General features: G+C 57.9%; 1 protein-coding gene across 3 annotated transcripts; it reads left to right on the forward strand.

Annotated features, from left to right (window-relative positions):
• The first annotated feature begins 1,310 nt into the window (after positions 1 to 1,310).
• PUF60 (poly(U) binding splicing factor 60) lies at positions 1,311 to 25,260 on the forward strand. 3 transcript variants are annotated; one of them, XM_068179749.1, is made up of 11 exons: positions 1,311 to 1,402; positions 8,936 to 9,031; positions 10,297 to 10,386; positions 11,323 to 11,373; positions 15,914 to 16,075; positions 17,103 to 17,195; positions 18,180 to 18,393; positions 19,095 to 19,285; positions 21,534 to 21,669; positions 22,398 to 22,633; positions 24,913 to 25,260. In XM_068179749.1, the coding sequence occupies exons 1-11, from the start codon at positions 1,376 to 1,378 to the stop codon at positions 25,210 to 25,212; spliced, it is 1,596 nt and encodes a 531-aa protein (XP_068035850.1). In that variant the 5' UTR covers positions 1,311 to 1,375; the 3' UTR covers positions 25,213 to 25,260. The 3 variants fall into 3 exon arrangements, with proteins under 3 accessions (XP_068035850.1, XP_068035857.1, XP_068035866.1); XM_068179765.1 differs by having other exon boundaries at positions 1,362 to 1,402; positions 11,323 to 11,695; XM_068179756.1 differs by lacking the exon at positions 11,323 to 11,373.
• The last annotated feature ends 907 nt before the right edge of the window (positions 25,261 to 26,167 follow it).

A 26,167-nucleotide genomic window follows, 5' to 3' on the forward strand; every position in this document is an offset into this window, starting at 1 on the left:
TTCCAGCGCATCCCAGCCCCTCCTCGGCACTGCCTTACACAGCCCTCCGTAAATCCATGGATTTAACGGGTCTGACACAGCTGCTCCCAGCCTGCAATTCCCTGCCTTAGCTGAACTTCGGTGGCCCAAACTCCTTTATAAAACCCGGGGGCTCTGTGCCCTCCGTGAGGGATTTCCTCAGTGCCGTGGATACTCCAGAGTGGGAATGCAAGATCCCGGCGCCAGTTCTGCCAGGTGTGACAGCACCTGCGTCCTGCTGAGGCTACCTGTCCTTGGGGCACAGCCCACAGCTGCGGGGCCATTCCAGAGCTGCACTTCCAGCCCCTGGCACAGACAGGGAACCCCAGTGGGGCTGGGTGGGAAGGGACCCTCCAGACCCCCCAGGGACACCTCCCACTGTCCCAGGCTGCTCCAAGCCCTGTCCAGCCTGGTCTGGAACACTGCCAGGGATCCAGGGACAGCCACAGCTGCTCTGGGCACCCTGTGCCAGGGCCTGCCCACTCTCCCAGGGAACAATTCCTTCCCAAGATCCCATCCATCCCTGCCCTCTGGCAGTGGGGAGCCATTCCCTGTGTCCTGTCCCTCCAAGCCATTGTCTGGAGTCCCTCTCCAGCTCTCCTGGAGCCCCTTTAGGCCCTGGGAGGGGATCTGAGGTGTCCCTGGAATGTTCTCCCTGCCAGATGAACATTCCCAGCTCTCCCAGCCCGGCTCCATTCCCTGGGCCGGGATGTGCCCTTGGCTCTGCACCGAAATTCGGGCACCGGGGACTAGGGCCCCTCGAACAGAGCCAAGAGAAGGGACAGAGACGCCGGACTGGGGACAGGGACGTTTCCCTGCAGCTCCCAGAGTCGGTCCCGGTCCGCACCCCGTGACACATCCAGCACCACGGCCGGTACCGCGGGGGGGTTTGCAGCTCTTCCCCCCCAGCTGCGACCAAGGGCCATCGGGTACCAGTCGGATTTAGCACGTTTTATCCCGTTTTAGCTGGGTTTGCCCGGGTTTAATGCATTTTAACTAGTTTGAACCCGTTTTATTCGGGGCTCGGCAAATCACAGCCCTTTCCATGGCACCGGCAGCTTTGGACCTTCCCGAGCCACCGGGAACTGCCAGCCCAGCGGCGCCGAGGGCCGCAGCAGCCGAGCCGAAGCCCTGCTCCCCCGGGATCATGCCACGCCACGTCTCACCGCTCCGGCGGCGACTGGGCGGCGCCATCTTGCCAGCCGCTCGGGTCACGTGACACCACCCCGCGCTCTCGCGATATTTTTTCTCGTGAGGGCCCCCCCCCCCCCCCCCCCCTTCACCCGGCCCCCGTTTCCCGCGCGCGCGCCCCGCGGAGCTCTCGCGAGAGCCGCGTGCTGCAGACGGGAAGGACAAGATGGCGGCGACAACGACGATGGCGCTGGTGAGGGGCGATGGGCGGCGGGGCTGGGCCGGGCCGGGCCGGCTTCTCGCGGGGCGGGATACAGGGCGGCTCCAAGGGGGTCCGCCCGGGCCGGGCCCTCTCCGGGCCCGCGGGGTGGCTGCTCTGAGGGGACGGCGCCGCTTCCCGCCGGTTCTCTTCCGCTTCTGGGCTCCCGTCGCGGCCTTGTCCCTGTGGGGAAGGTGTCGGTGCTCCTCCGCGCGGTCCTGAGCTCCGCCCCGCCGGTGCGGCAGTGGCTGTCGCAGGCCCGGCGGGGAGTGGGCTCGGCCGTGCCGCTGCAGGCCGCTGTGCGGACCCATGGCTTTCAGCGCTCCTCTTTGGGCTCCTGTTCCCAAATTCGCCTCTTTTAAGTGCTCGCTGTCGGGCTAGGTTTCCTGAATCCGCTTGTTTCGGTGCTGCTGTTGGGCTGCCGTTCCTGAATCCGCCTGGATCGCGTTTTGCGGGAGTCCTTTGCGGGCTCAGGGACGCCTCGGGCCGGCTGGCTGCGGGTGTGAGATCGCAGGGATTTCGGGGTTCTTGGTTTTCCTGGCGCCGAACCGCGAGCAGAGCCGTGGAATGCCGCCGCGGGGGCGCTGGGACTGGTGTGGAATGGGAACTGGGCGCCTGCAGGTGCTCCGGCCCGGGGAGGGAGCCCCGGAATGCCTGTGGGGGCTCGGGAGTGAACCCTCAGAGCTCACGGAATGCCGGGCTGCACCTGCCGTCCCTGTGGCACGGCGGGAATTCCCTGCTGGGTTTGTTTCCTGTTCCCCGTCGCTGTTTTCATGGAAAATGCGGGGTTTGTCTGAGGTATGGCTCTGGCTCCAGAGCAGCTCAGCCTTGCTCTGAGGAGCTACTGCTGATCCCAGAAGGAATTGTGTGTCCTGGGGTTCCTTCTGTGAATTCACGGGGATTGGTGCTCCCATTTGGGAGGAGGTATAAACAGCTCTCACTTTGTTTCCTGGCTCATTTTTTCCTTAATCCATTGGACTGGGACCTTTCCCAGGTCAGTGCTGGGAAGGAGGGGGCAGGTCTTGCTTTGTGAGGTTACCTGGGATTCCACGGGGGATGGGAAGGAAACACCTGGCCTCAGAATTCCCATTTATCCTGTGGGCATGCCTGCACAGGGGTCTGCTGGTGTGGGGATCTCCGGGTGTGGGGAATCCCTGTGGGCACACCTGCACAGGGATCTCCAGATGTGGGGAATCCCTGTGGGCACACCTGCACAGGGCTCTCCGGGAGTGGGGAATCCCTGTGGGCACACCTGCACAGGGCTCTCCAGGTGTGGGGAATCCCTGTGGGCACACCTGCACAGGGATCTCCAGGTGTGGGGAATCCCTGTGGACACACCTGCACAGGGATCTCCAGGTGTGGGGAATCCCTGTGGGCACAGCTGCACAGGAATCCCTGTGGACACACCTGCACAGGGGTCTCCAGGTGTGGAGAATCCCTGTGGGCACAGCTGCACAGGGGTCCCCAGGTGTGGGGAATCCCTGTGGGCACACCTGCACAGGGGTCTCCAGGTATGGGGAATCCCTGTGAGCACAGCTGCACAGGGGTCTCCAGGTATGGGGAATCCCTGTGGACACACCTGCACAGGGGTCTCCAGGTGTGGGGAATCCCTGTGGGCACACCTGCACAGGGGTCCCCAGGTGTGGGGAATCCCTGTGGGCACACCTGCACAGGGATCTCCAGGTGTGGGGAATCCCTGTGGGCACACCTGCACAGGGGTCCCCAGGTGTGGGGAATCCCTGTGGACACACCTGCACAGGGGTCTCCAGGTGTGGGGAATCCCTGTGGACACACCTGCACAGGGGTCCCCAGGTGTGGGGAATCCCTGTGGGCACACCTGCACAGGGATCTCCAGGTGTGGGGAATCCCTGTGGGCACACCTGCACAGGGATCTCCAGGTGTGGGGAATCCCTGTGGGCACAGCTGCACAGGAATCCCTGTGGACACACCTGCACAGGGGTCCCCAGGTGTGGGCAACTCCTGTGGGCACAGCTGCACAGGGATCTCCAGGTGTGGGGAATCCCTGTGCACACCCTCGCAGGTGATAGGACAGGAGGAGATGGCCTCAGGCTGGACACCAGGAGGAATTTCTTTGAGGAAAGGGTGCTCAGGCCTTGGCAGGGCTGCCCGGGGGGGGGGGTTTGGAGTGCCTATCCCTGGAGGTGGCACTCGGGGGACAGGCTGGGGACAGGTCACAGGCTGGGCTTGATGGTGTGGAGGTGTTTTCCAGCCTCGGTGATTCCACGGTGCCAGGAGCAGTGGGAGTCACACAGAGGCAGCCGTGTGGCTGCCTGTCAGACCCAGAAACCAGCTCTGCTGTTTGTTCCTGGGCTTGGAGCAGCACATGGAGTTCCCTGGGAGGCTGGGTGGTACCTGTAAATGCCCATTCCACCTTTTCAGGGAATCCTGGATCCTGGATGGCCCCTGGATGGCTGTGTGGGACAGAGCAGGGCCAGGGGATGTGTGAGGGATTCCCAGGGAATGCAGGATGGCCCCTTGGTTTGCTGTGAGAGCAGAGCCAGGGGATGTGTGAGGGATTCCCAGGGAATCCAGGTTCCTGGGTGGCCCCTTGGTGTCAGTGCTGGCCGTGGATCCCCCGTTGGGGCTGATCCAGGCTGATTCCTTGCTAAAGGAATCTGGGCAGTCTGGGACGTTGTGGCACCGTCGGTGTTGTGATTGTGCTCCCAGTTCAGTGTTCCCCTCATTTCTTGGGCTGGGACCTTCCCACATTGGATGGGTGTTCTCCTTTGCTGTCTCCTGATTCCTGGCAATCTTTGGGCTCTCTGCACACCTGGGAATGGGCACAATGTTCCGGGCACCTCACCAGTGCCATTTGGGGCAGTAAAACCTCTGTGGAGCCATTTTGGAGCACTCCCTGTCCCCATCAGCCCTCATGGCCTCACATCAGCTCCTCTGCCAGTGCCTGGCTTCCTTCTGCATTCCTGAATCCCAGCTGGGTTGGGTGGGTGGTCCTGCCCTGCAGGCAGGTGTGGTCTCCAGTGGAGGCCTCAGTGACAGCAGCTGTGTCAGCCACAGTTCCCTTGGCTGAGCTGTGCAGTTTGGCAAAGGTCACTTGGGAGCCTGAAAGGGTCAGTCGTGGAATCATGGCATCAAAGCCTGCTTTGGAATGGGACCAGCCTTAAATCCCATCCAGCTCACCCCCTGGCCCATCCCTGGGAGCGTTCAAGGCCGGGTTGGATGGAGAGAAGGTGTCCCTGCCCCTGGAGGAGCTGCAAGCCCCTTCCCACCCAAACCATTCCATGGCTCTGGATGGAGCCAGAACCACGGGCAGTGGCCATGTCTGCAGCTGTGGGAGCCCTTCCCACCCAAACCATTCCATGGCTCTGGATGGAGCCAGAATGAGGAGCACTGGCCATGTCTGCAGCTGTGGGAGCCCTTCCCACCCAAACCATTCCATGGCTCTGGATGGAGCCAGAATGAGGGGCACTGGCCATGTCTGCAGCTGTAGGAGCCGTTAGCTCACCAAGTGCTGCAGAAAGGGCCCATTTTGGGAGGTATAGGTTCCTGCGAATCTCTAGGAACACATCTGGGAAGCAGTGGAGAAGCTTTGGATGTGCCCCATGCTCTGGATTCTGCATGTGCCAGCAGTGACTGCCAGCACTGCTGTTCTCAGTTGGAATGAAGCATTCCATGGGGTGTGGGAAAGGAGTTGCTAAAGCCACTGAGGAGTACTGAAGGTTACCGTGCCCACAAGGGCTTCCAGACTTCCAGTGGAATCCCCAAGGGCTTAGATGGAAAACAGGGACTGAACTGGAATGTGGCTGTACCCACCAGGAAGGGCCTTCCCTGGACACTGACCTATAGCTGAGGAATTTCTTTCTGGAAGAGATGGCAAGGCCATTGGAAGGGGTTGCTGCTGGATGTTTGAAGTGTCCAAGGAGCAGCTGGACACGCACTCGGTGCTCTGATGTGGCGAGAGGTGGGGATCCGTCCCAGGCTGGGCTCCGTGCTCTCGGAATCTTTTCCAATCTGATCCTGGCATTCTGTGCTACTCGGGCTGTGTTCCAGCCTCTGCTGGGCCAGTGTGAAAGGACTCTGCTGAATTCCTGTTCACCCTCTCAAGGAGGTGGAGCAGGGATGGAGCCAATGCCCTGGCCATGTGCTTCATCCTTCCTTTTTACACTTCTGTCTCCTTGAATCTCCGTGTGATTTGCTGTTTGTGGTTCCCAAATAAATGGGATTCTGTCCTTTTTGTGTGTTTATACTTCGGGGAGGTTCTCAGCCCTGTAACAAATTTCCAGGAATGTTTCTGAACTCTTGGAGTTCAAACCCCCTAGAAGGGCCCAGCCATGCTCAGATGCTGGAATAGCAGCAGGAATCCAGTTCCCATTTATTTCTTTCCAAAGAAGCTCCTGTTCTCCTGCTTCCTCAACTGTCTTTTCTCGAGTTTTTCTCCCACTTTCCTCGCTTCCTTCTGGCTGTTACAGGATGTGGGATTAAGGTTTCAAGGGAGGAGCCTGAGCACAAAGCCCCATGTGCCATTGTCTGCCCCAGGGAACCCAGCTGAGCCCATTCCTGGGAGCAGGGATATCCCGAGGAGCCGGGAAAGAGGAAGGCAGCACTCCGCAGCACTCCGGGCTCTCTGAGTGTGAGGGTGGAGGTTGGGGTGGGTTTGCACAATGTGCTGCTTTCCAGGGAGCCCAGAGTGACAGGGTGATGGATGTTCCTTGGGGAATGCTCCATGGCAAGGGATATATGGTCAGGAATTCCTGTTGGAGCCACGCCCGTGGTCAGCAGAGATCACTCCTGGGTCTATGGGCTCTTCCCAGAGGGATTTGTGGGGGCAGAGAGCCTGGAGCCAGCAGTGCCTGGGTGCTCCTGGCTCCTTCCAGTCTCAGCTTTGCTCTCTCTGCTGGAGCTGTGATGTTCCAGAGCAGTTTATGGAAGCTGTGCCTGTTAATGAGCCCAGATATGTAAATCATATTAAACTCAGCTGTGCAATGGGCTGGGTTTGGAACAATCACAACAGATTGGGCTCCTGACTTTTTTATTTTGAATAGTTACACTTGGCAGCCCTTCACTCTGTTCTTCTCCTTCCACATCTCAGAGCTCCTAAATTGGAATAATCGAGTTTTTAAAGCTGGAGGAGGTGGGAGCAACAGTGGGAGAAGGGTTTGTGGACTTTGAAATTGGCTGGGGAGAGCTCTGGGTGTCCAATGGTAGAGATATGGGAGGGGACAGGGACAGCTGGTGACAAACAGGGCTTCAACCAGGTGGGAAAGGACAAGAAGGATTTTTAAAATTAATTTATTGGATGTTCCACAATCAAAATGAATCTTGGAGATGAAGGAGCCTTCTTCTATAAACAGATGAGCATTTCTGGATTGTGTTTGTGGCCAGGTGGAGATGGCATTAGGGGACATGGTCACTGCTGGTCTTGGCAGTGCTGGGGACAGTTTGACTCGGTGGGCTGTGAGGGCTTTTCCAATCTCAGCAATTCCATGATTCCATATCGCTTTGCTGGGCTTGTTTTCAGCTTGGGTGTGGCTTTGTGCACTGGAGTTTGCCGGTTTGCAGCTCCAGCCACCTCTGTTCCTGTGTCCCTGTTGGTGCCCTGGTGTTCCCATCATCCTTGTGTCCCAGTCCAGCCATGGACTTCTGAAGGGACATGGGGAACAACTGCAGCTCTGGATAATGTCTGGACCCCTGGAGAACAGGATTTTATGTTGGGAGGGTTTGTTTTCTGTCTGCTCCACCTGCACTGATCCTGGAAAATGCTCACACCGCCCACAGGGGACTGGAGGCTGCACAAAACCAGGAGTCTCATTCTTGCTGTAAAATAAGAGTCAGATGATTGAGGATATACCCTAGAATCCTGGAATGGCTGGGCTGGGAAGCTGTGGTTGCCCCTGGATCCCTGGAAGTGTCCAAGGCCAGGTTGGAGCAATCTGGTCTAGTGGAAGGTATCCCTGCCCATGGCAGGGGGTGGAATGGGATGAGCTTCGAAGTTCCTCCAACCCAAACCATTCCATGATTCTGTGACAATCCAGGAAAAGCTTTGCTTTTGGTAAAGCTTCAAGTCTTGGCTCCTGCTCTGAACGGAGGTTTTTCCATGGATCCTTTTACTCGGAGCAAAGACTTCCCACAGGAGCATGTCCAGGACCACAGGCTGGGGTTTGTCCCTGCTGGTTTTTGGGTGGTTGATGGGAAATGTGGAGTTGAGAGAAGGAACTAGCTCTGTTTTGATGGGTGGTGCTGCCAGAACCCCCATGAGCACCAAAGACAGGGCCAGGTCCTGCTGCTGGGGGCTGAGCTGGGGGGTCCCAGCACTGGATCACCATGCTGGAATCATGATTCCAGCAGTGGGATCCGTGATCTGAGCACTGGGATCACCATGCTGGAGTTCCAGTCCCAGCAGTGGGATCACCATGCTGCAGTCCCAGTTCCAGCAGTGGGATCACTGTGCTGGAGTCAGTCATGGTCCCAGCAGTGGGATCCATGGTCCCAGCAGTGGGATCACCATGCTGCAGTCCCAGTTCCAGCAGTGGGATCCGTGGTCTGAGCACTGGGATCACCATGCTGCAGTCCCAGTCCCAGCAGTGGGATCACCATGCTGCAGTCCCAGTTCCAGCAGTGGGATCGCTGTGCTGGAGTCAGTCATGGTCCCAGCAGTGGGATCCATGGTCCCAGCAGTGGGATCACCATGCTGCAGTCCCAGTTCCAGCAGTGGGATCCGTGGTCTGAGCACTGGGATCACCGTGCTGCAGTCCCAGTTCCAGCAGTGGGATTGCTGTGCTGGAGTCAGTCATGGTCCCAGCAGTGGGATCCATGGTCCCAGCAGTGGGATCACCATGCTGCAGTCCCAGTTCCAGCAGTGGAATCCGTGGTCTGAGCACTGGGATCACCATGCTGCAGTCCCAGTTCCAGCAGTGGGATCGCTGTGCTGGAGTCAGTCATGGTCCCAGCAGTGGGATAACCAGGGCCAGATGGGGTACTGGGGAGAAATCCTTCCCCGTGAGGGTGGTGAGGCCCTGCCAGTGGTTGCCCAGAGAAGCTGTTGCTGCCTTGTCCCTGGAAGTGTTCCAGGCCAGGTTGGACAGGGCTTGGAGCAATCTGGGATAGTGGAAGGTGTCCCTGCCCATGGCAGGGGGCGGGACTACGTGAGCTTTAAGGTCCCTCCAAAAGTTTCAGAGGTTTTAAAATGAGAACTTGAGAGAGCTGGGTCAACAGAGCTGGGAGGGAGAATTAGGAGGAGAACATTGATGGGGACATTAGACAGTGGGTCTGTTGAGGGGATGGAGATGACAGGAGCGAGGATTGGGGATTATCTGATTGTCTGTTCACAGAAAACGTGGCTGGAGAACTCTGTAAGTGTACAATTGCTGGGATGGCTCTTCCCGCAGGGAATGGTGGGAATATGAACTGGTTTTCCTGACATACAGCTGGGTTTGGGAAGGGTTTTTAGCCAACTGTCATGTTCTGACATGAAGTGCTTTGATTTTCTGGGAAGGAAGACAGGTCACTCCTGTGAGAACAGTTTTCCCTGAGCACCTTCTGTCTCCTTAGGGTACAGAGTCCATTAAGATGGAAAACGGGCAAAGCACAGCAGCAAAGCTGGGGCTGCCCCCTCTCACCCCAGAGCAGCAGGAAGCTCTCCAGAAAGTGAGTAAAACTGGTGGGAATTTGCTGTTTGGTGGGTGGTGGTGTGTTTTAATGAACCTCTGTCTCTGGTGGGGCCAAAGGGAATGCACCACCGGATCTCTGGGATCGTGGCCACGCTGGAGGGTCCCACAGTCACATTTGGGCCCAGGAATTACTTGGTTTGGTTTAGAGTTCATGGACACTTTCAGGAGCATGATGGGGAATTGCTGTTGGGGTGGGTGAGAGTGGGTTTAATTTAGAAAGTCATTCGGTTCAGAAAAATGGCATCCTAAGTCAGATGGGAATTCTGAGCTAGGGTCTGGGTGCCACAAAGCTACTGAGGAGCAGCCGCTGTTCCAGGAGGACTGAAATTGGGATCTGCTCCAGCTGCCTGTCACTGTCCACACCTTCACACATCCCAGAGTATCTCTGTCCTCAGGATGACAGGGACACAGAGCTCAGTCCTTGGGAGGCTCCGTGTGGCTGTGCCTGTGCTGTCACAGCTGTCCCTCTGTGTGAGATGGCTGGCTCCCAGCCTCATTCCCTCTGGCTTCTCTGGAGCCGATGGGTGCAAGCCTCCTTGTCCATTTCCAGGTTTCACATCCCTGGGTTAGATCCTCCCATTCCCTGGCAGCTCCCAAACGAAGCCATGGACAGCAGGTGCCAAGGCGTGTGTGTCCTGGGGAACAGCACAGGTCTGGGGATGAGGTTTGCCTTGGCACTGAGCCTCAGTGCTGGCAGCCCAGAATCTCTGGCTTTGCCACATTTGGGGATGACTGAGAGAAACCCCAAGGGAGCCTTGCGTGGGCAGGCAGAGCCAGAGGTGAACTGGGGCATTTAGGGAGCAGAGCCAGGGAAGAGCTGGTGTGGTTTGGGAGCAGATCCAGAGCAGGCCGGGTGTGCTGAGAGGGCAGAGCCCAGCCCGGGGTGGCCATGGGGAGGCAGTGGAGCCCCTTCCCTCCTGTAGCAGCCGTCAGTGCAGACGCTCTCTGAGAGGAGAGGACTGGAGGAGGCCGTGCCCCGCCCCAGGCCCTGCAGGTAAGGGGCTGCGGTGGGATGCGGGGCGGAAGAGGGGAACGCCGAGCTCCCGGTGCATGCTGCTTCCCTGCGCTGCCCCTCACGGCATCCTCCATGTCCCAGGGCCTCGAGGTGCTGGGGTGCTGTGGGCAGCGCCATGGTGCTTAGGGATGGAGACCGGAAGGTTCTGGGAGCTGTGGTGTGGAGCCAGGCATCGTTCCCTGCCCCGCTGTGTTGTCCTGCCCCTACAGCCCCTGTTTTCCTTCCAGGCCAAGAAGTACGCGATGGAGCAGAGCATCAAGAGCGTGCTGGTGAAACAAACCATCGCCCACCAGCAGCAGCAGCTCACCAACCTCCAGGTGAGACCCCCCTGCGAGCCGCTCCCTCTGCCTCGTGCTCCCCCCGACACGGTGGAGTTCTCAGGGCCCTCGGAACCAGAGCACAGCCCTGAGCCTGCAGCTCACCCAGGCACCCTGACTAACCTCACAAATTGCCCGCAGATCTCTTTTGTTCCAAGAGGAAATGGTTAAAAGTTCCAGTCCTGTTGGACGTCCCTTCTTGAGATACAAGAAGCCAAAGACTTTGCTGTGGGCTTTGCTTCTGAGCCGTGTTTAAGGTGGTGAGGGCAGAAGGGATCCAGGGAACAGTGTCCTGTCACCATCTCCTCTGCCTGAGGGAGGGTCCCTGTGTTCCTGTGTCCCAATGCTGCCCCATTTCTCTCCCCTGCACCCAGGTGCTCTCAATTTTGGAGAAGTTCTGTTGGCTGTTCCTGCTTGTACTGGAATGCCCATGCTGGGAGAGCCCTTAACTGGGGTTTGACCTCCCCTCCTTCAGAGGTTTCTGGAACATGTCTCAGTGCCTTTACGCAAAGTCAGGAAGCCCAGAACAAGGGCTTTGCCTGAGGAGTCCCTGTGGATGTGCTCTCCCTGCCCAGCAGCTGAGGCCGTTTGGGGCTGTGCCTGGTTCTGAGGGTCTGCTCTAGTTGAGGGGCTCCTTTTAAATGCTGGGGGTGAATCAACGACAGTGGTTGCAGAGGTTACTATTGCCTTGAGTCCCCCCTGGGATCCCACCCTGCTTCCTGAGGCAGCGGCAGCAGCACAGCCCCACCCTGGCCTGGTGGGACCGGACTCGGCAGGGTCCTGGCGCTGGACAGTCCTGGGGACCAGGCAGTGAGGGCCGAGGAAGGAGAGGCCTCTCCGCAGGTGCCCCTGTGCCGCCGCTCTGCTTGAGTTTGTACAAACAGCCGTAGTATGCTCAGCTCCAACAGACTGAACTCTGTCTTTACTGTCTTTCAGATGGCAGCAGTGACAATGGGCTTTGGAGATCCTCTCTCACCTTTACAATCGGTCAATAGACATATTCACTTCTTCTGGGGCACTTGTCTTAGTCAGGGCCTAGCGTGGGGACGTTCGTAGTGGTGCCAATGCTCTTGTCCGCGCCCAGCACAGCCCTCCCACATCCCCACCTGTACTGGACACGCCCAGGAGCAGAGCGAGGTGTCACTGCCCCGAGAAGACCCCAGGCTGTGCAGTCTGCGGGGACACTGCCACTCGGGGGCAAAGACAGCTTTAGATTTCCACCAGTTCTGAACACACCTGTGAAATTGTGGGAGCTGCATTTCTAGGGATGCTACAGTTCTGAGGTCCCGACCTAAAACTAACGGCCAAGGTAACTCACCAAGGGGCGATTTCTTGTGGAATGACCTCCCAGCACCCAGAGCCGGCCGGTGCTGGGGAGGGCCGGGGTGCCGGAGGTTGGCAGAACATGGTGTAGGCCAGGCTCAGACTCTCTTTACTGTGCACGGTCCAGACCAGGGCAGTATGGCACGTTCCAAGTGCAGCAAAAGCAGGATGGAAGGGACAGAACTGCAGCACTGATCAGAGAACTTGTGTGAGCCTTTGTGCCCATTCTAATCAGAGGCCACAAAGAGCTGAATGACTGGGCACGATCCAGCCTCTCCTTTTTCCAAGACGTGCTGGACAAAGTGTCCCGTGACTCCTCTCTGCACCCAAAGGTTCAGTTGTAAATTCATTTGTAAATACCTCTCCATCTTGCTGGAATATGAGATTTGTGCCTGGTGTAAAACACGGGCGGAGGTTTGAACTCCAAGAAAAAGGGCACTGAAGTGAAATTCCCAGTCTCCCTCTTTTGGCAGTGGGTGGTGTGTCAGTGGGGAGCCAGAATGGGTGTTCTGGGGCAGGGGTATGTTTGGAGTGGAGCAGAGCAGCCGTCTTGGTGTGGATTTGGCAGAGATGGTGTCAGAGCCCTCATGCCTGGGAACTCCCCCCATCCCTGGAGCTGCTGCCTGACAGTGGAACTCCAGCAGTTTGACCTAAATTGTTTCTGGCTCATTGTCCCCAGCTGGGCACAGCTAAGTTGGTGGCACAGGAAAGTTTTAATGGCTTATGACCCCCAGGGCACCGGGCCATGACCCCTTTTCCTCAGCCATTTCTCCCTTGGGAGTCACAGGTGGACACAGCCCAGGAGCAGGAGCCTGGTGCAGTTCAGAGCAGTCAGGGTATCCCATTCTTGGCAGATGCTTCATCCCAGAGCCCGCTCAGAATGCACAAAGTGCAAACAGCCCCCTGTCCAGCACTTTTCCTGTTGACAAGGTTTTCCAGTTTCTTTGTGGAGAGACCACAGCCTGAACTCCTTGAGCTCTGGGTCTCAGGGCCTGAGTTACAGCTTCCCATGGGCTCAGTCCTCAGTGTCACAGTGTAAGATTCCCACGTCCCTTCACCATCCCCTGGTGTCACTGTGTCATGACTGATGCTCATGCTGAGGGTTGTGCGTCACCTACTTTGATTACAAGAGCACCCCAAGGTGAGGTTTTGGCCTGTGCTTAAAATAACCTCCCAAATCCCTTTAGAGAAGCATTGCACAGCTACAGGTGAGGGCTGCTGCCTGGCCAAGGCTTCAGGTGTTTTTCCAAGTTACAGGAGGAGAAGGAGGCACAGGGAGCAGTGAAATCAGCCTGGGGCTGCTGAGAGCAGTGAGATGTCCAGGCAGGAGGCCCTGGCACCGACCTGTGCTGAGCTCAGGTATCCAGGGCACATCCCCTACCTGGATGCTCCTGTTGGTGACCCACAGACACCCAGAGTCAGCACAGCCCATCTCACCTCTGCCTTCTGCAAGTCCAAAAATCCCAGGGTCATTAAGGCTGGAAAAGACCTCCAAGGTCATCAAGTCCAAGCTGTGCCTGATCCCCACGTTGTCACCAGCCCAGAGCACTGAGTGCCACGTCCAGGTGTTCCCTGGACACCTCCAGGGATGGGGACTCCAAACCTTCCTGGACAGCCTCTTCCAATGCCTGACCACCCTTTGCAGGAAGGAATTCTTCTGCTGTCTGAAAATCCTGAGTCCTCCTTGCTCCCCCACCTCTCCTTTAGAGTCCTGTGGCAGGGCCAGGTGGGGATTTCCTCCTGCAGAGGCTCCTCGGGAGAGGCACCTCCCTGGGACACCCAGGGTGACACTGGTGGTGGCTCTGACCCCCTAAACAGATAGGCTGCAGACTGAGGGGCTTTCCTGCACCAAAGCTGGGAATGTGCTGGAGCACCTGGGAGAGCACCCAGCCACTGTCCTGCATGTGTACGTGCCATAGTCCTGCTGGTCACAGCCTGCAGAGTAAAGAGAGCCATGGCCCAGCCGTGCTGGGAAATTCTAAGCCAGGCAGGGGGCAAGCTGGATGTCACCACAGGAGCAGCAGCTGGGGCTGGATGTCACCTCAGGAGCAGCAGTTGGGGCTCGATGTCACCACAGGAGCAACATTTGAGGCTTGATGTCACCTCAGGAGCAGCAGTTGGGGCTTAATGTCACCTCAGGAGCAGCAGCTGGGGCTCAATGTCACCTCAGGGGCAGAGTCTGGCCCTCAATGTCACCTCAGGAGCAGCAGTTGGGGCTCGATGTCACCTCAGGGGCAGAGTCTGGGGCTGGATGTCACCTCAGGGACAGAGTCTGGGGCTGGATATCACCTCAGGAGCAGCAGTTGGGGCTCAATGTCACCTCAGGGGCAGAGTCTGGCCCTCAATGTCACCTCAGGAGCAGCAGTTGGGGCTCGATGTCACCTCAGGGGCAGAGTCTGGGGCTGGATGTCACCTCAGGAGCAGCAGCTGGGGCTCAGTGTCACCTCAGGGGCAGAGTCTGGCCCTCAGTGTCACCTCAGGAGCAGCAGTTGGGGCTCGATGTCACCTCAGGGGCAGAGTCTGGCCCTCAGTGTCACCTCAGGAGCAGCAGTTGGGGCTTGATGTCACCTCAGGAGCAGCTGTTGGGGCTGGATGTCACCTCAGGGGCAGAGTCTGGGGCTGGATGTCACCTCAGGAGCAGCAGTTGTGGCTCGATGTCACCTCAGGAGCAGCAGTTGGGGCTCAATATCTCCTCAGAGGCAGAGTCTGGGGCTTGATGTCACCTCAGGAGCAGCAGTTGTGGTTTAATGTCATCTCAGGAGCAGCAGCTGGGGTTTGATGTCACCTTAGGGGCAGAGTCTGGCGCTCAGTGTCACCTCAGGAGCAGCAGCTGGGGTTTAATGTCGCCTCAGGGACAGTCTGGGGTGAGAGCTGTCCCTGTTTGCAGTGTCCTGTAGGGAATGGCAGGAGTTAAACCCTCGCAGGTTGTTTCCTCCTGTGGCCAGTGGCAGTCCTGGACAGGTGCAGTAGGGAGCAGGAGTCCCTCGGGTACAGGCTGTGTCCCTGCTGCTGTGCCTGTCACAGATGAGCTCTCCCTCCCTTTGGGCTGCAGCATCCCCAGGCAGAGCTCCTGTACTCAGTAGGGCACCCCAAAAATCAGCCTTGAGGAGGCCATGAGTGCTTTCCCTCTGCCCCAGGGGACCCCAGGCATGGCAGAGCTCCTCTGCTCATTAGGGCACCCCAGAAATTGTCTCCTGAAGGCCCTGGTTGCAGCCCCTCTGCCCTGGGGGTGCTCAGAGCTCCCTGCTGTGGTGCTGGGCAGGGCCAGAGGCATCACCTGCTGCTGCTGCACGTGCTCTGCACCAGCCTCTTCCTGCCCCAGGTGTGTCCCACCTGCCCCAGAGCCATCCCCTCACGTGCAGGCAGTGACTCCTCCAGAGTCCTGAGGTGTGGCCACATCTCCAGGGCCACATCCCTCAGCAGCTTTAGAGCTGCTCTGGGGGTGACAGACACGAAGGACACACTGTGCTCTGCTTTTGGGATCCCTCCTGTGAGGAATGGCTGGATTTGTCTTGAAAACAGGTTTCCAGGCAGACTTAGGACACTGTAGCAGGAACCCTCTGTGCAGCACCCACATGTTGGGGCTGCACCAGTACAGCCAGTGCCGCCAGGCAGGGATGAGTACTGGCACCACACGCTTCCTAGGAGTCCCACTGGGCCATGGAAGTGTTTGGCTTTGCTGTTGAGCTGTGGAAGTGGTGCCCAGTACTGGATCTCGGACTGCCGGGGGTGGGGGGAGGCTCTGGTGCCAGAGGGAGCGGGGGGAGGTTCCCAGTTCCAGACCCTTGGCTGCTGGGGAGGACGGGTGGGGGTGGGAGTGCCGATGGATCTCTGCTGTTGGGGGGAGCGGGAGGGGTTCTCCCAGTGCCCAGAGCTGAGCCCTTTGCTGCCTGGAGGGGGAAGCTGCCCTAGAGTGAAGGGATTCCCTCCTCCTGCAGGTGTGGCTGGAGATGAGATCAGGCCGGGGGAGACCCGGCCGGAGGGGCCGAACCGCGTCTGCCCCGGGATGAGCCGGACTTTATCCGGGACCGAGCCGGATGGATCCGCTCCAGCGCCCTGTGCAGCGAGCAGGGAAATCCTTCTGATCCAGGCTGTGCCAGAGCCGCCGCCAGGGGCGGCTCCCGGGAGGGAAGCAGGAGGGGGAAGAGGCCCCGGTGGCCACGGCCAGCCCAGCACTGACCAGCCAGTCCTTGTCTCGCTACAGATGGCGGCTCAGAGGCAGCGGGCACTCGCCATCATGTGCCGGGTCTACGTGGGCTCCATCTACTACGAGCTGGGGGAGGACACCATCCGCCAGGCCTTCGCCCCCTTCGGGCCCATCAAGAGCATCGACATGTCCTGGGACTCAGTCACCATGAAGCACAAGGTGGGGTGGGGCTGCTGGGGGGTTCCCTGCCTGTGGCACAGGGTGGAACTGGATGAGCTTTAAGGTCCTGTCCCTCCCAAACCGTTGTGGGATTGCCTGGATCTGGCAAAGAGCAGGTGAACAGTCTGGGAAGGGGTGGAATTCTTCGGGGGCAGCGAAAGCTGGTGCTGATGCCCCAGTGATGAGGCGTTTTGGGGTCTTCTGCAAGGACATTTCTTTCAGCCATGTGTCCTAAACACAAAATCAGCAGCTTTGCAGAATTCTGGATGGAATTCTTCCCTGTGGGGGTGGTGAGGCCCTGGCACAGGTTGCCGAGAGAATCTGTGGCTGCCCCAACCCTGGAAGTGTCTAAGGTCAGGCTGGATGGGGTTTGGAGCAACCTGGTCTAGTGGAAGGTGTGGAACTGGATGGGCTGTAAGGTCCCTACAGCCCAAACCATTCCATGATTCTTAGCCCTCAATGAGCATTCTTCTCTCTTCAAGGCTTTCCAGATGCAGCCAGGAGAGGAAAGGGCCTCTATCCCTCTGAAGAACAGGCTCCTTTTAGCACTGGGGTGAATTTTTGCTGCTCCCTGATCTGCTTAGGGCAGGATTCTGTGGTGGCAGCCAGGGGTGTGTGGGGTGAAGTGCATGGAATCAGAATCATTGAGGTTGGAAAAGACCGCCCAGAGCACTGAGTGCCACATTCAGTCATTCCTCAGACATCTCCAGGGATGGGGACTGCACGCCTCCTGATGCCCAACCTGAAGCTCTGGAAGTGCTGACGAGGCAGCAGCTCTTAGTTAGGTGGGGTTTTGCTGCAGGACCTCAGAGTCCGAGAGGCTCCAGAACCAGATGTCCTTGGGGGAGACTCTGCAGGCCATTTTCTGCCATAATAAAATGCTTCTCTAAGGAATCTTCTTGGGCCACGAGCAGGAATCAGTGTGGTGGGAATCAATTCCACCTGTAGGCATCTGGTCCATGGGAAAGCTTGGCTGCATTGGCCTGCCACAGCTGGAGTGATTGACAGGTGTCTCCTCCCATCCCAGGGCTTTGCCTTTGTGGAATACGAGGTTCCCGAGGCCGCCCAGCTGGCCCTGGAGCAGATGAATTCTGTCATGCTGGGGGGAAGGAACATCAAGGTGAGTAACACGCCTGCTCTGAAAATTCCTGCTTCTCTTCTCCTGGCAATGACAGTTTCATGCCTGGAAATGCTCCCCACAGCACTGTGATGGGGGAAGGAACCTAAAGACTGTTCCCTGATGGACCTTGATGTCCAGCATGGAGCACACAGTGGCTCTGGGTCCCTCCTCTCCAAGGAGAGGCCCCCAGCCTGCAAGTCCCATCTGAGACTGGCTTCAGGCTTTCCCACCCACACATGGAATTCTTTTGAAGACAAAGCAAAGGTGATTATTTATATATTTTATGGTGTCTCTGACACGCCCTGAGTGTGTGCAGAGTGCCATGGCCCAGGGGGGTTTAGGAAAGAGGTAGGAACGCTGTGAATTGCTTGCAGAATGCTTCTCAGTCCCTGCAAGTTTGGCAGGTCAGGGAAGGTAAATGGGTACAGGGAGGAGGGAGCAGAGCAGGACCCCGGTAGTGCAGGCTGTTCCTGGACCTGTTCCCTCTGAGGTGTGCTGTGGTTTGCACAGGCAGGGAGGGGCCAAGTGCTGCCGTGCTCCGTGGACCATCCGTATCACAGAATAACGGAGCTGTTCACCTGGGAAAATCCATCCCAGCTCATGAGTCCAGTCTGTCACCAACCCCACCTTGTCACCCAGCCCAGAGCACTGAGTGCCACGTCCAGGCATTCCTTTGATGACTCCAGCACCTCCTTGGGGAGCCCCTTCCAATGCCTAAGCACCCTTTCCTTGAAGAGATTCCTCCTGATGTCCAGCCTGAACCTCCCCTGGCACAGCTCGAGGCCGTTTCCCCTTGTCCTGTCTCTTGGTCTTTGGGAGCAGAGCCCAACACCCCCGGCTGTCCCCTCCTGTCAGGGAATTGTGCAGAGCCACAAGGTCCCCCCTGAGCCCCCTTTGCTCCAGCCTGAGCCCCTTTCCAGCTCCCTGAGCCCCTCCTGGTACTCCAGGCCCTTTCCAACTCCATTCCCATCCCTGTCCCTGCAGGTGGGGAGGCCCAGCAACATCGGGCAGGCTCAGCCCATCATTGACCAGCTGGCAGAGGAGGCCCGGGCCTTCAACCGCATCTACGTGGCCTCTGTGCACCAGGACCTGTCCGACGATGACATCAAGAGCGTGTTCGAAGCCTTTGGGAAGATCAAATCCTGCACCTTGGCCAGGGACCCCACAACAGGGAAACACAAAGGCTACGGCTTCATTGGTACAGCCGGGTGGAGCTGGGGCAGGGCTGTGGGTGTCCTCTGCTCCTGGGGCTGCCTTTGGGGGTGGTTTTCCACCCTGGTGAGGGAATTTCGTTAAGGGGTAGGAATGAAATTGGAGCAGGGATGTCACTATAGGACACGAGAAGGCACAACACGAGCTGTTGCTATTGTCATGATAAAGAGACTACTTTATTTTTTCTGACTCCAGCATTTATAGTTTTCCAAAGGTGACAGTGGATTGGAGGGTGAACGTGCCACCTCTCCAACGACACTGGAGAAACTACCAGTCCATCAAATTTCTCCTCCTCTATGAAGGAATGCAGAACAATATTTTATTTACAGAAAGTTGTGTGAGAAAGTTTTCTACAAGTATGTAAACTCAGAAGGCTTTAGAAAATCTTAAAAAATCAGGGCGACACAGGTCAGGGCTGGATTTAGAAATATAATTTGTAGTGGCTGTGAGGGGGTGAGGCGCTGGCACAGGGTGCCCAGAGAAGCTGTGGCTGTCCCAGCTCTGGCAGTGCCCAAGGCCAGATTGGACAGGCTTGGAGCAGCCTGGGATAGTGGAAGGTGGCCCTGCCCATGGCAGGGGGCAGGGAGTGGGACTGGAAGGTCTCTAAGGTCCCTTCCCACCCAAACCATTCCATAATTCCATGACTGAACAACAAAAGGCTCACTGGTGGATGATCTCCTCCTGCAGAGTATGAGAAGGCCCAGTCCTCCCAGGATGCCGTGTCCTCCATGAACCTCTTTGACCTGGGGGGTCAGTACCTGCGGGTGGGCAAGGCCGTGACGCCCCCGATGCCACTGCTGACCCCGGCCACACCTGGAGGGCTCCCACCTGCAGCTGCTGTTGCCGCCGCCGCTGCCACCGCCAAGATCACGGCACAGGTGAGACGGGGAGGTGGAACACGGGAGGGACAGGTGAGACAGGGGGGTGGAACAGGGGAGGGACAGGTGAGACAGGGGAGGGACAGGTGAGACACAGGGATGGAACAGGGGAAGCACAGGTGAGACGGGATGGCACAGGGGAGGAACAGGGACAGTTCAGGTGAGACACAGGGGTGGAACAGCGGAGGGACAGGTGAGACATAGGGGTAGAACAGGGGAGGGACAGGTGAGACACAGGGATGGAACAGGGGAAGCACAGGTGAGACGGGATGGCAGAGAGGAGGCACAGGGACAGCTCAGGTGAGACACAGGGGTAGAACAGGGACAGCAGAGGTAAAGCATGGGGACAGCACAGAGCACTGCACAGGCTGCCCAGAGAAGCTGCCCCATCCCTGGAAGTGTCCAAGGCCAGGTTGGACGGGGCTTGGAGCCACCTGGGATAGTGGAAGGTGTCCCATTGCAAGGGGTGGGACTGGATGAGCTTGAAGGTCCCTTCCAGCACAAGCCATTTTAGGATGCCATGATTCCAGATCATACTCTGTCCCAGGATTTCACACATGGGAGCTTGTCCCTGGCACCTGGGGAATCTGAGACACCAGATTTTGGAATGATCTGGCACAGCTGATGAGAGCTTTATTTCAAGAACAGGTGGGGAAGGGTGGAGAGAATTCCTAGTCTGGAAGTCAAACCAGCAGTGAGGGAAAAATGGTTGCAGGAGAGGCTGAAAGAAAGCAGGGAAGGACATGGAAGTGGCAAGGGATGGGGGCAGGAGCAGCTGTGTGAGCAGCACTCTGGCTGAAGGTCGCACCTGTAGCAGGGTGGAACAGGCCTGGGATGGCTTTAGGCTGCTGAGAAACAGGGAAGGGCAGTGATAGGGTGGGGATACAGAACTTGAGTTCTCTGATTTTGTTTTCCTGAAGTTCCAGGAGCTCCTGGGTGGGACCACTGGGCACAGTTTCCCATGGCTGTGTCCCCATCCCTGCCTTGGGCAGCAGGATCCCCCCCATGGCGCTGTAGCCCATGGAGCAAGAAAATTCCAGCACTGCTGTGTTGTGGGATTTTCTTGGGCCGGAGTTGCTGGTCGGTGCAGCCCCTGGTGCTGCTGCAGCAGAGCTGAGGCTCCCAAAGGCTTTTTGGGGAATGTCTCCCTGAATCAAAGGTGGAGGCAGGAGTGGGAGGAGCTGCCCCTTGCACAGAACTTGCAGGTCCCCAGGAGAGATTCCACAGGTCTGGAAAGCTCTGCAGTCAGGGCAGGGAGGAAGTTGAAACGCGGCTGGAATTACTTGGATCAAAATCACTTTGGGAAGGAAGCATGGCCTCTGCTAAAGTGAAATGGTAGGGATGTGGCACAGACATGGGTAAATCCTGCTGTTTAGTCAAGAAACTGCAGGATCTGTTCCTGTGAGGAGAGTGGCACTAAAGAGAGAGGAGCAAGGGTCACCCCTGTCTGCCAGAGGTAGGAAAAGTCAGACTTGCAAGGAAGTGGAGGAATCAAAAGTATTGGGAGAAGTTTTTTAGCCATTTCAATGAGAAATGGGGGCAGCTGGTGACCAGTGGAGCCAGAAATTCCAGTGGTTTTGTTCCAGCACTTTCACATTCCCCTTCAATAGGAGCTTCATCTCCAATGGAAATAGGAGTGGTCTTGTGGGCACTGGGAGCAGAGCCCTGATGGGATGGGTTGGATCCCAGAGTTTGGGCATTTATGTAGAGGAGAGTTGGGATATCCCAGCAGCTTTGAGTCACAGATCCACTAACATCTGGGATGGAGGGACAAAACCTTGGGATCTTCTGCTCTGCCACATCAGGGATTACAGGAGCCCTGAGGACAGAAGGAAGAGAAGGATGTGAGCAATTAAACCAGGACTACAATGGCCTGGAAAGCAACGACAGCCAAAAACATTGGGATCCTGGGGTGTGTTTTAGGCACGTTATTTTCAGTACTTCCATGGAAGTGCTTATTGTTCAGCTGGATGTTCCTCCTGGATGTGGTTGGAGTTCTGGGTGTCAGGGTGTCCACTGGGATTTGAGTTCCAGGAGAAGATTTTTCTTCCAAGGTGCTTCAGAGTTTTGTTTCCCTGCTGGGCTGGGTGACACCTTTCCCTCGCAGCCCTGGGAGTTCCTGGGGCTGGGAGTGTGGGGCATTTCCCGGTGTAGGGCAGCTGAACCTGGCTGGGTCAGCCACACCAACTCCTCTGCAGGGACAGTAACTGGGGCAGGGCTAACCCGAGGCTTTCCGTGTGTCCCGCAGGAAGCCGTGGCAGGAGCCGCAGTGCTGGGCACGCTGGCGACCCCGGGGCTTGTGTCCCCTGCCCTGACCCTGGCCCAGCCCCTGGGGGCTCTGCCCCAGGCCGTGATGGCTGCACAGGCCCCCGGTGTCATCACAGGTGGGTCCCCTCCTGCTGGTGCCTCTGTGCATCCCCTTCTCTCACTTGTGTCTGTCCCCTCTTCCTGGCACCTGTGTCCCTGCCTCCTGGCACGTCTGTCACCTGTGTGTGTCCCCTCCTGCTGGCCCCTGTGTCCCTTCCTGCTGGCACCTGTGTGTGCCCCCTTCCTCCTGGCACCTCTGTCCCTTGTCTCCTGGCACCTGTGTGTGTCCCCTCTCCGTGTCACCTGTGTCTGTCCCTTCTTCCTGGCCCCTGTGCCCGCTTCCTCCTGGCATCTGTGTGTCCTCTTCCTTCTGTCACATGCGTGTGCTCTTGTCACCTGTGTGCTTCTCCTCCTGTTGCCTGCACATGTCTGTCTCCTCCTCCTGTCACCCATGTGTGCTCTTCCCTTGTCACCTCTGTGGGTCCCCTTGCTCCTGTCACCGGTGTGTGTGGTCATCCACATCCCTTTTCCACAGATGGCACTCTGTGCCTGGAGTCCACTTGAAGCTGGAATGCTGCTCCTGGCCCTGCCCGGGCAAGAGCTTGGATGTTTTATAGATTAACTTCGGTGTCCAATAGATGGGACAGGCCGTGGGTTCCCAGCAGGAACACCTGGCATGGTGGGGGGGAAAGCTGGATAATTGGCACTGGGTGTCACTGACCATTGTCCAGGTGATCATGGCCTGGGTACCACTGAATGTTTCCCAGCTGTCACTGACCACCCTCCTGTCGTTGCGCTCTCCCAGGTGTGACCCCTGCCCGGCCGCCCATCCCGGTGACCATCCCGCAGGTGGGGGTTGTGAATCCCATCCTGGCCAGTCCCCCGGCCCTGGGGCTAGTGGAGGTGAAGAAGGAGAAGGAGGAGGAGGAGGTGTTCCAGGAGTCGGAGCGGCCGGAGATGCTGAGCGAGCAGGAGCACATGAGCATTTCTGGCAGCAGCGCCCGCCACATGGTCATGCAGAAGCTGCTCCGCAAGCAGGAGGTGAGTCCAGGAGGTGACAGCTGCCACCCATGTCCAGGCTGGGCTCTGCAGGGTGGGGGGGCTCAGGAGCACCCAGAGTACCCCTGAGCTCAGAACACCCAGAGCACCCCTGAGCTCAGGAGCACCCAGAGCACCCCTGAGCTCAGAACACCCACAGCACCCCTGAGCTCAGGAGCACCCAGAGCACCCCTGAGCTCAGAACACCCAGAGCACCCCTGAGCTCAGGAGCACCCACAGCACCTCCGAGCTCAGGAGCACCCAGAGAATCCCTGAGCTCAGGAGCACCCAGAGCACCCCTGAGCTCAGAACACCCACAGCACCCTTGAGCTCAGGAGCACCCACAGCACCTCTGAGCTCAGGAATACCCAGAGCACCCCTGAGCTCAGAACACCCAGAGCACCCCTGAGCTCAGGAGCACCCAGAGCACCCCTGAGCTCAGAACACCCAGAGCACCCCTGAGCTCAGGAGCACCCAGAGCACCCCTGAGCTCAAGAGCACCCAGAGCACCCCTGAGCTCAGGAGCACCCACAGCACCCCTGAGCTCAGGAGCACCCACAGCACCCCTGAGCTCAGGAACACCCAGAGCACCCCTGAGCTCAGGAACACCCACAGCACCCCTGAGCTCAGAACACCAGAGCACCCCTGAGCTCAGGAACACCCACAGCACCCCTGAGCTCAGGGGCACCTGCAGGTTCCCCTGAGCTTGGGGGACTCAGGGAACACCTGGGGACACCTGGCTTTGCTCTTCAGGATTGATTTACATGGGCCTGGAGTGCCAGGAAAAGGAGAATGGCTTCCCACTGTCAGAGGGCAGGGTTTGGTGGGATATCGGGAAGGAATCCTAAATCAAACCCTGGTGGCCTTTGAGCTGGAAGGGTGGGACTGGCACAGGCCAGGCCAATCTGTCCCAAGAACCAAGTTTACCTTTGCCCCAGAACATTCCATAGTGGGGTGAGTCCAGTCCAGAATCCCAGAGGAGCCCCCAGTCTGGGTGACAAGGTGGGCACTAGTCATGGGTTGGACTCGATGGTCGTGGAGGTCTTTTCCCACCTTCATTGATTCTGTGAAGCCCTGAGGTGTCCATCAAACAGAAGTTCATGGGAATTGAAATGAGGAAGAGGACAAGAATGAGGGATAGAAAAAGAACATTAAACAGAACAATGGATTTGTGGATTTTTGTGGAGGCTGTTGGAGGAGAAATGGTGATCTTGCCTGGGCATGTCCAGTTTGTTCCTTTGCTGGAGTTTCCTGACTGATTTCCTGAGCTTTGACAGGGAATCTACAGTATTTCTTCCCCATTTGCTAGTAGGGACAATGCTGGCAGCATTCCCTAAGGAATGAGGGTTCCCTCTTCTTCCCAAGGATGCCTGAAGTTAAACACACCTTGGAGCTCCTGTCCCTGCAGCCACAACCTCTGTCACAGCTACCTTTCCCAAAGACTCAATCCGTGGTACAGCCTGGCTTGGCAAAAGCTGAGTACAGTTAAACAGTCTTATTTAAGGTTAAAAAAAACTAAAATCCCCAAATGACAAAACTTTTAAGTATTTTTTAATAAAACGCTCTATCCCAACCTGTTTGGAATTCTGAGCCTACAAGTTGCCCTTGGATTGGGCTGTGAGGAGCAGCCACAGGAACTATGTTCACATGGAGCCTGGAATGGGATGGGGCAGAGCCTGGAATGCCCCAGGTGTGCCAGGGCCAGGTGCACAGAACAGCCTGCCCGGAGGGGTGGTGGAATTTCTGTCCTTGAAGGTACCCAGAGGCCACCTGGACACGGCCCTGGAGCTCAGGCCAGGTGACCCCAGCTGTCCCTTCTGACAGAGATCCAGGGGCTCAGTTATGGAAGAGCTGGGTGCAGGTGTGGGACCTACCTGTGCGTGCTGTTGGGAGCACCCAGAGCACCTGGGGAATCCTTCAGCTTTACTGGGAGGGCAGGAAAGGAACACAAAGAGAATTGTGACAGAATTGAGGAATTGTTGAGGAAAAGCCAAGAATACCTGGATGGCAGCCGCACAGGGAAGATGAGAGTGGTGCCCAAGGTTCGTTGTGCTTCCAGGGTGTCTCCCAGGAAATGGCACACAGCATTCCCAGCCCAGGGGAATTCTGATCCAGGGGCCAGCCCCTCACAGCCAGCAGCACACAGACATGGAAACTCAGTAGTTATCCCTGAGAGCCTGAGCCAGCAGCCCCACGGAGCGTGCCTGCAGTGGGGTTTGGGGTGCTGGGGTGTGTCCTGTGCGTGTCTCCAGGCCGTAATTCCCTCCTGCCTTCCCTTGCAGTCCACAGTGATGGTGCTGCGGAACATGGTGGATCCCAAGGACATCGACGATGACCTGGAGGGAGAAGTGACAGAGGAGTGCGGCAAGTTCGGGGCTGTGAACAGGGTCATCATCTACCAGGAGAAGCAGGGCGAGGAGGAGGATGCCGAGATCATCGTCAAGATCTTTGTGGAATTCTCCATGGCCTCAGAGACTCACAAGGCCATCCAGGCGCTCAACGGGCGCTGGTTCGCGGGCAGGAAGGTGGTGGCCGAGGTCTACGATCAGGAGAGGTTCGACAACAGCGACCTCTCAGCATGAACTGCACCCCGTGGCTGGGCCTGGAGCTGGGAGAGGGCCCAGCTCTGCTCCCAGGGCTGGGCTGGGCTTGGATCTGGGGGTAGGCCCAGCTCTGCTCCCAGGGCTGGGCTGGGCTTGGATCTGGGGATGGGCCCAGCTCTGCTCCCAGAGCTTGGCTGGGCTTGGATCTGGGGCCTGACTCTGCTCCCAGGGCCTGGATCTGGGGATGGGCCCAGCTCTGATCCCACAGCTTGGATCTGGGGATAGGCCTGACTGATCCCAGGGCCTGGATCTGGGAATGGGCCCAGCTCTGATCCCAGAGCTTGGCTGGGCTTGGATCTGGGGCCTGACTCTGCTCCCAGGGCCTGGATCTGGGGATGGGCCCAGCTCTGATCCCACAGCTTGGATCTGGGGATAGGCCTGACTGATCCCAGGGCCTGGATCTGGGAATGGGCCCAGCTCTGATCCCAGAGCTTGGCTGGGCTTGGATCTGGGGCCTGACTCTGCTCCGAGGCCTGGGCTGGGCTTGGGTCTGGGTCCTGACTCTGATCCCAGGGCTTGGATCTGGGGAATTGGCCCAAATCTGATCCCAAAGCTGGGCTGGGCTCAGATCTGGGAATGGACCCAACTCTGATCCCAGGGCTTGGCTGAGCTTGGATCTGGGAATTGGTCTATCTCTGATCCCAGGGCCTGGTTGACCTCAGATCCAGGGAATCAGCCCAGCTCTGATCCCAGGGTTTGGCCAAGCTTGGATCCAGGGAAATGGTCCAACTCTGATCCCAGGGCTTGGCCAAGCTCGGATCCAGGGAATCAGCCCAGCTCTGTTCCAAGGAATTGGCCAAGCTCTAGCCTGGGGTCCAGCCCTGCCCCCCTCTGCCTCCCAGGATTTTTGTAGCCGTGTGTAAAGGACATTCCAGGACATTCCAGGGCGGGCACAGGGATCTGGTGTCTGAGATAAAAGCGCAAAGAAAGCCGG

This window comes from Anomalospiza imberbis, chromosome 1, assembly GCF_031753505.1.
Source record: "Anomalospiza imberbis isolate Cuckoo-Finch-1a 21T00152 chromosome 1, ASM3175350v1, whole genome shotgun sequence".
Lineage (NCBI taxonomy): Eukaryota > Metazoa > Chordata > Aves > Passeriformes > Viduidae > Anomalospiza > Anomalospiza imberbis.

Bases quoted from the DNA above. Each gene is read 5' to 3' on its own strand.
- PUF60 (XM_068179749.1), top strand. From the start codon at position 1,376: ATGGCGGCGACAACGACGATGGCGCTG. The intron at 10,387-11,322 runs GTGAGACCCCCC...ACTGTCTTTCAG, and splicing joins AGCAGCTCACCAACCTCCAG to ATGGCAGCAGTGACAATGGG. The intron at 21,670-22,397 runs GTGGGTCCCCTC...GCGCTCTCCCAG, and splicing joins GGCCCCCGGTGTCATCACAG to GTGTGACCCCTGCCCGGCCG.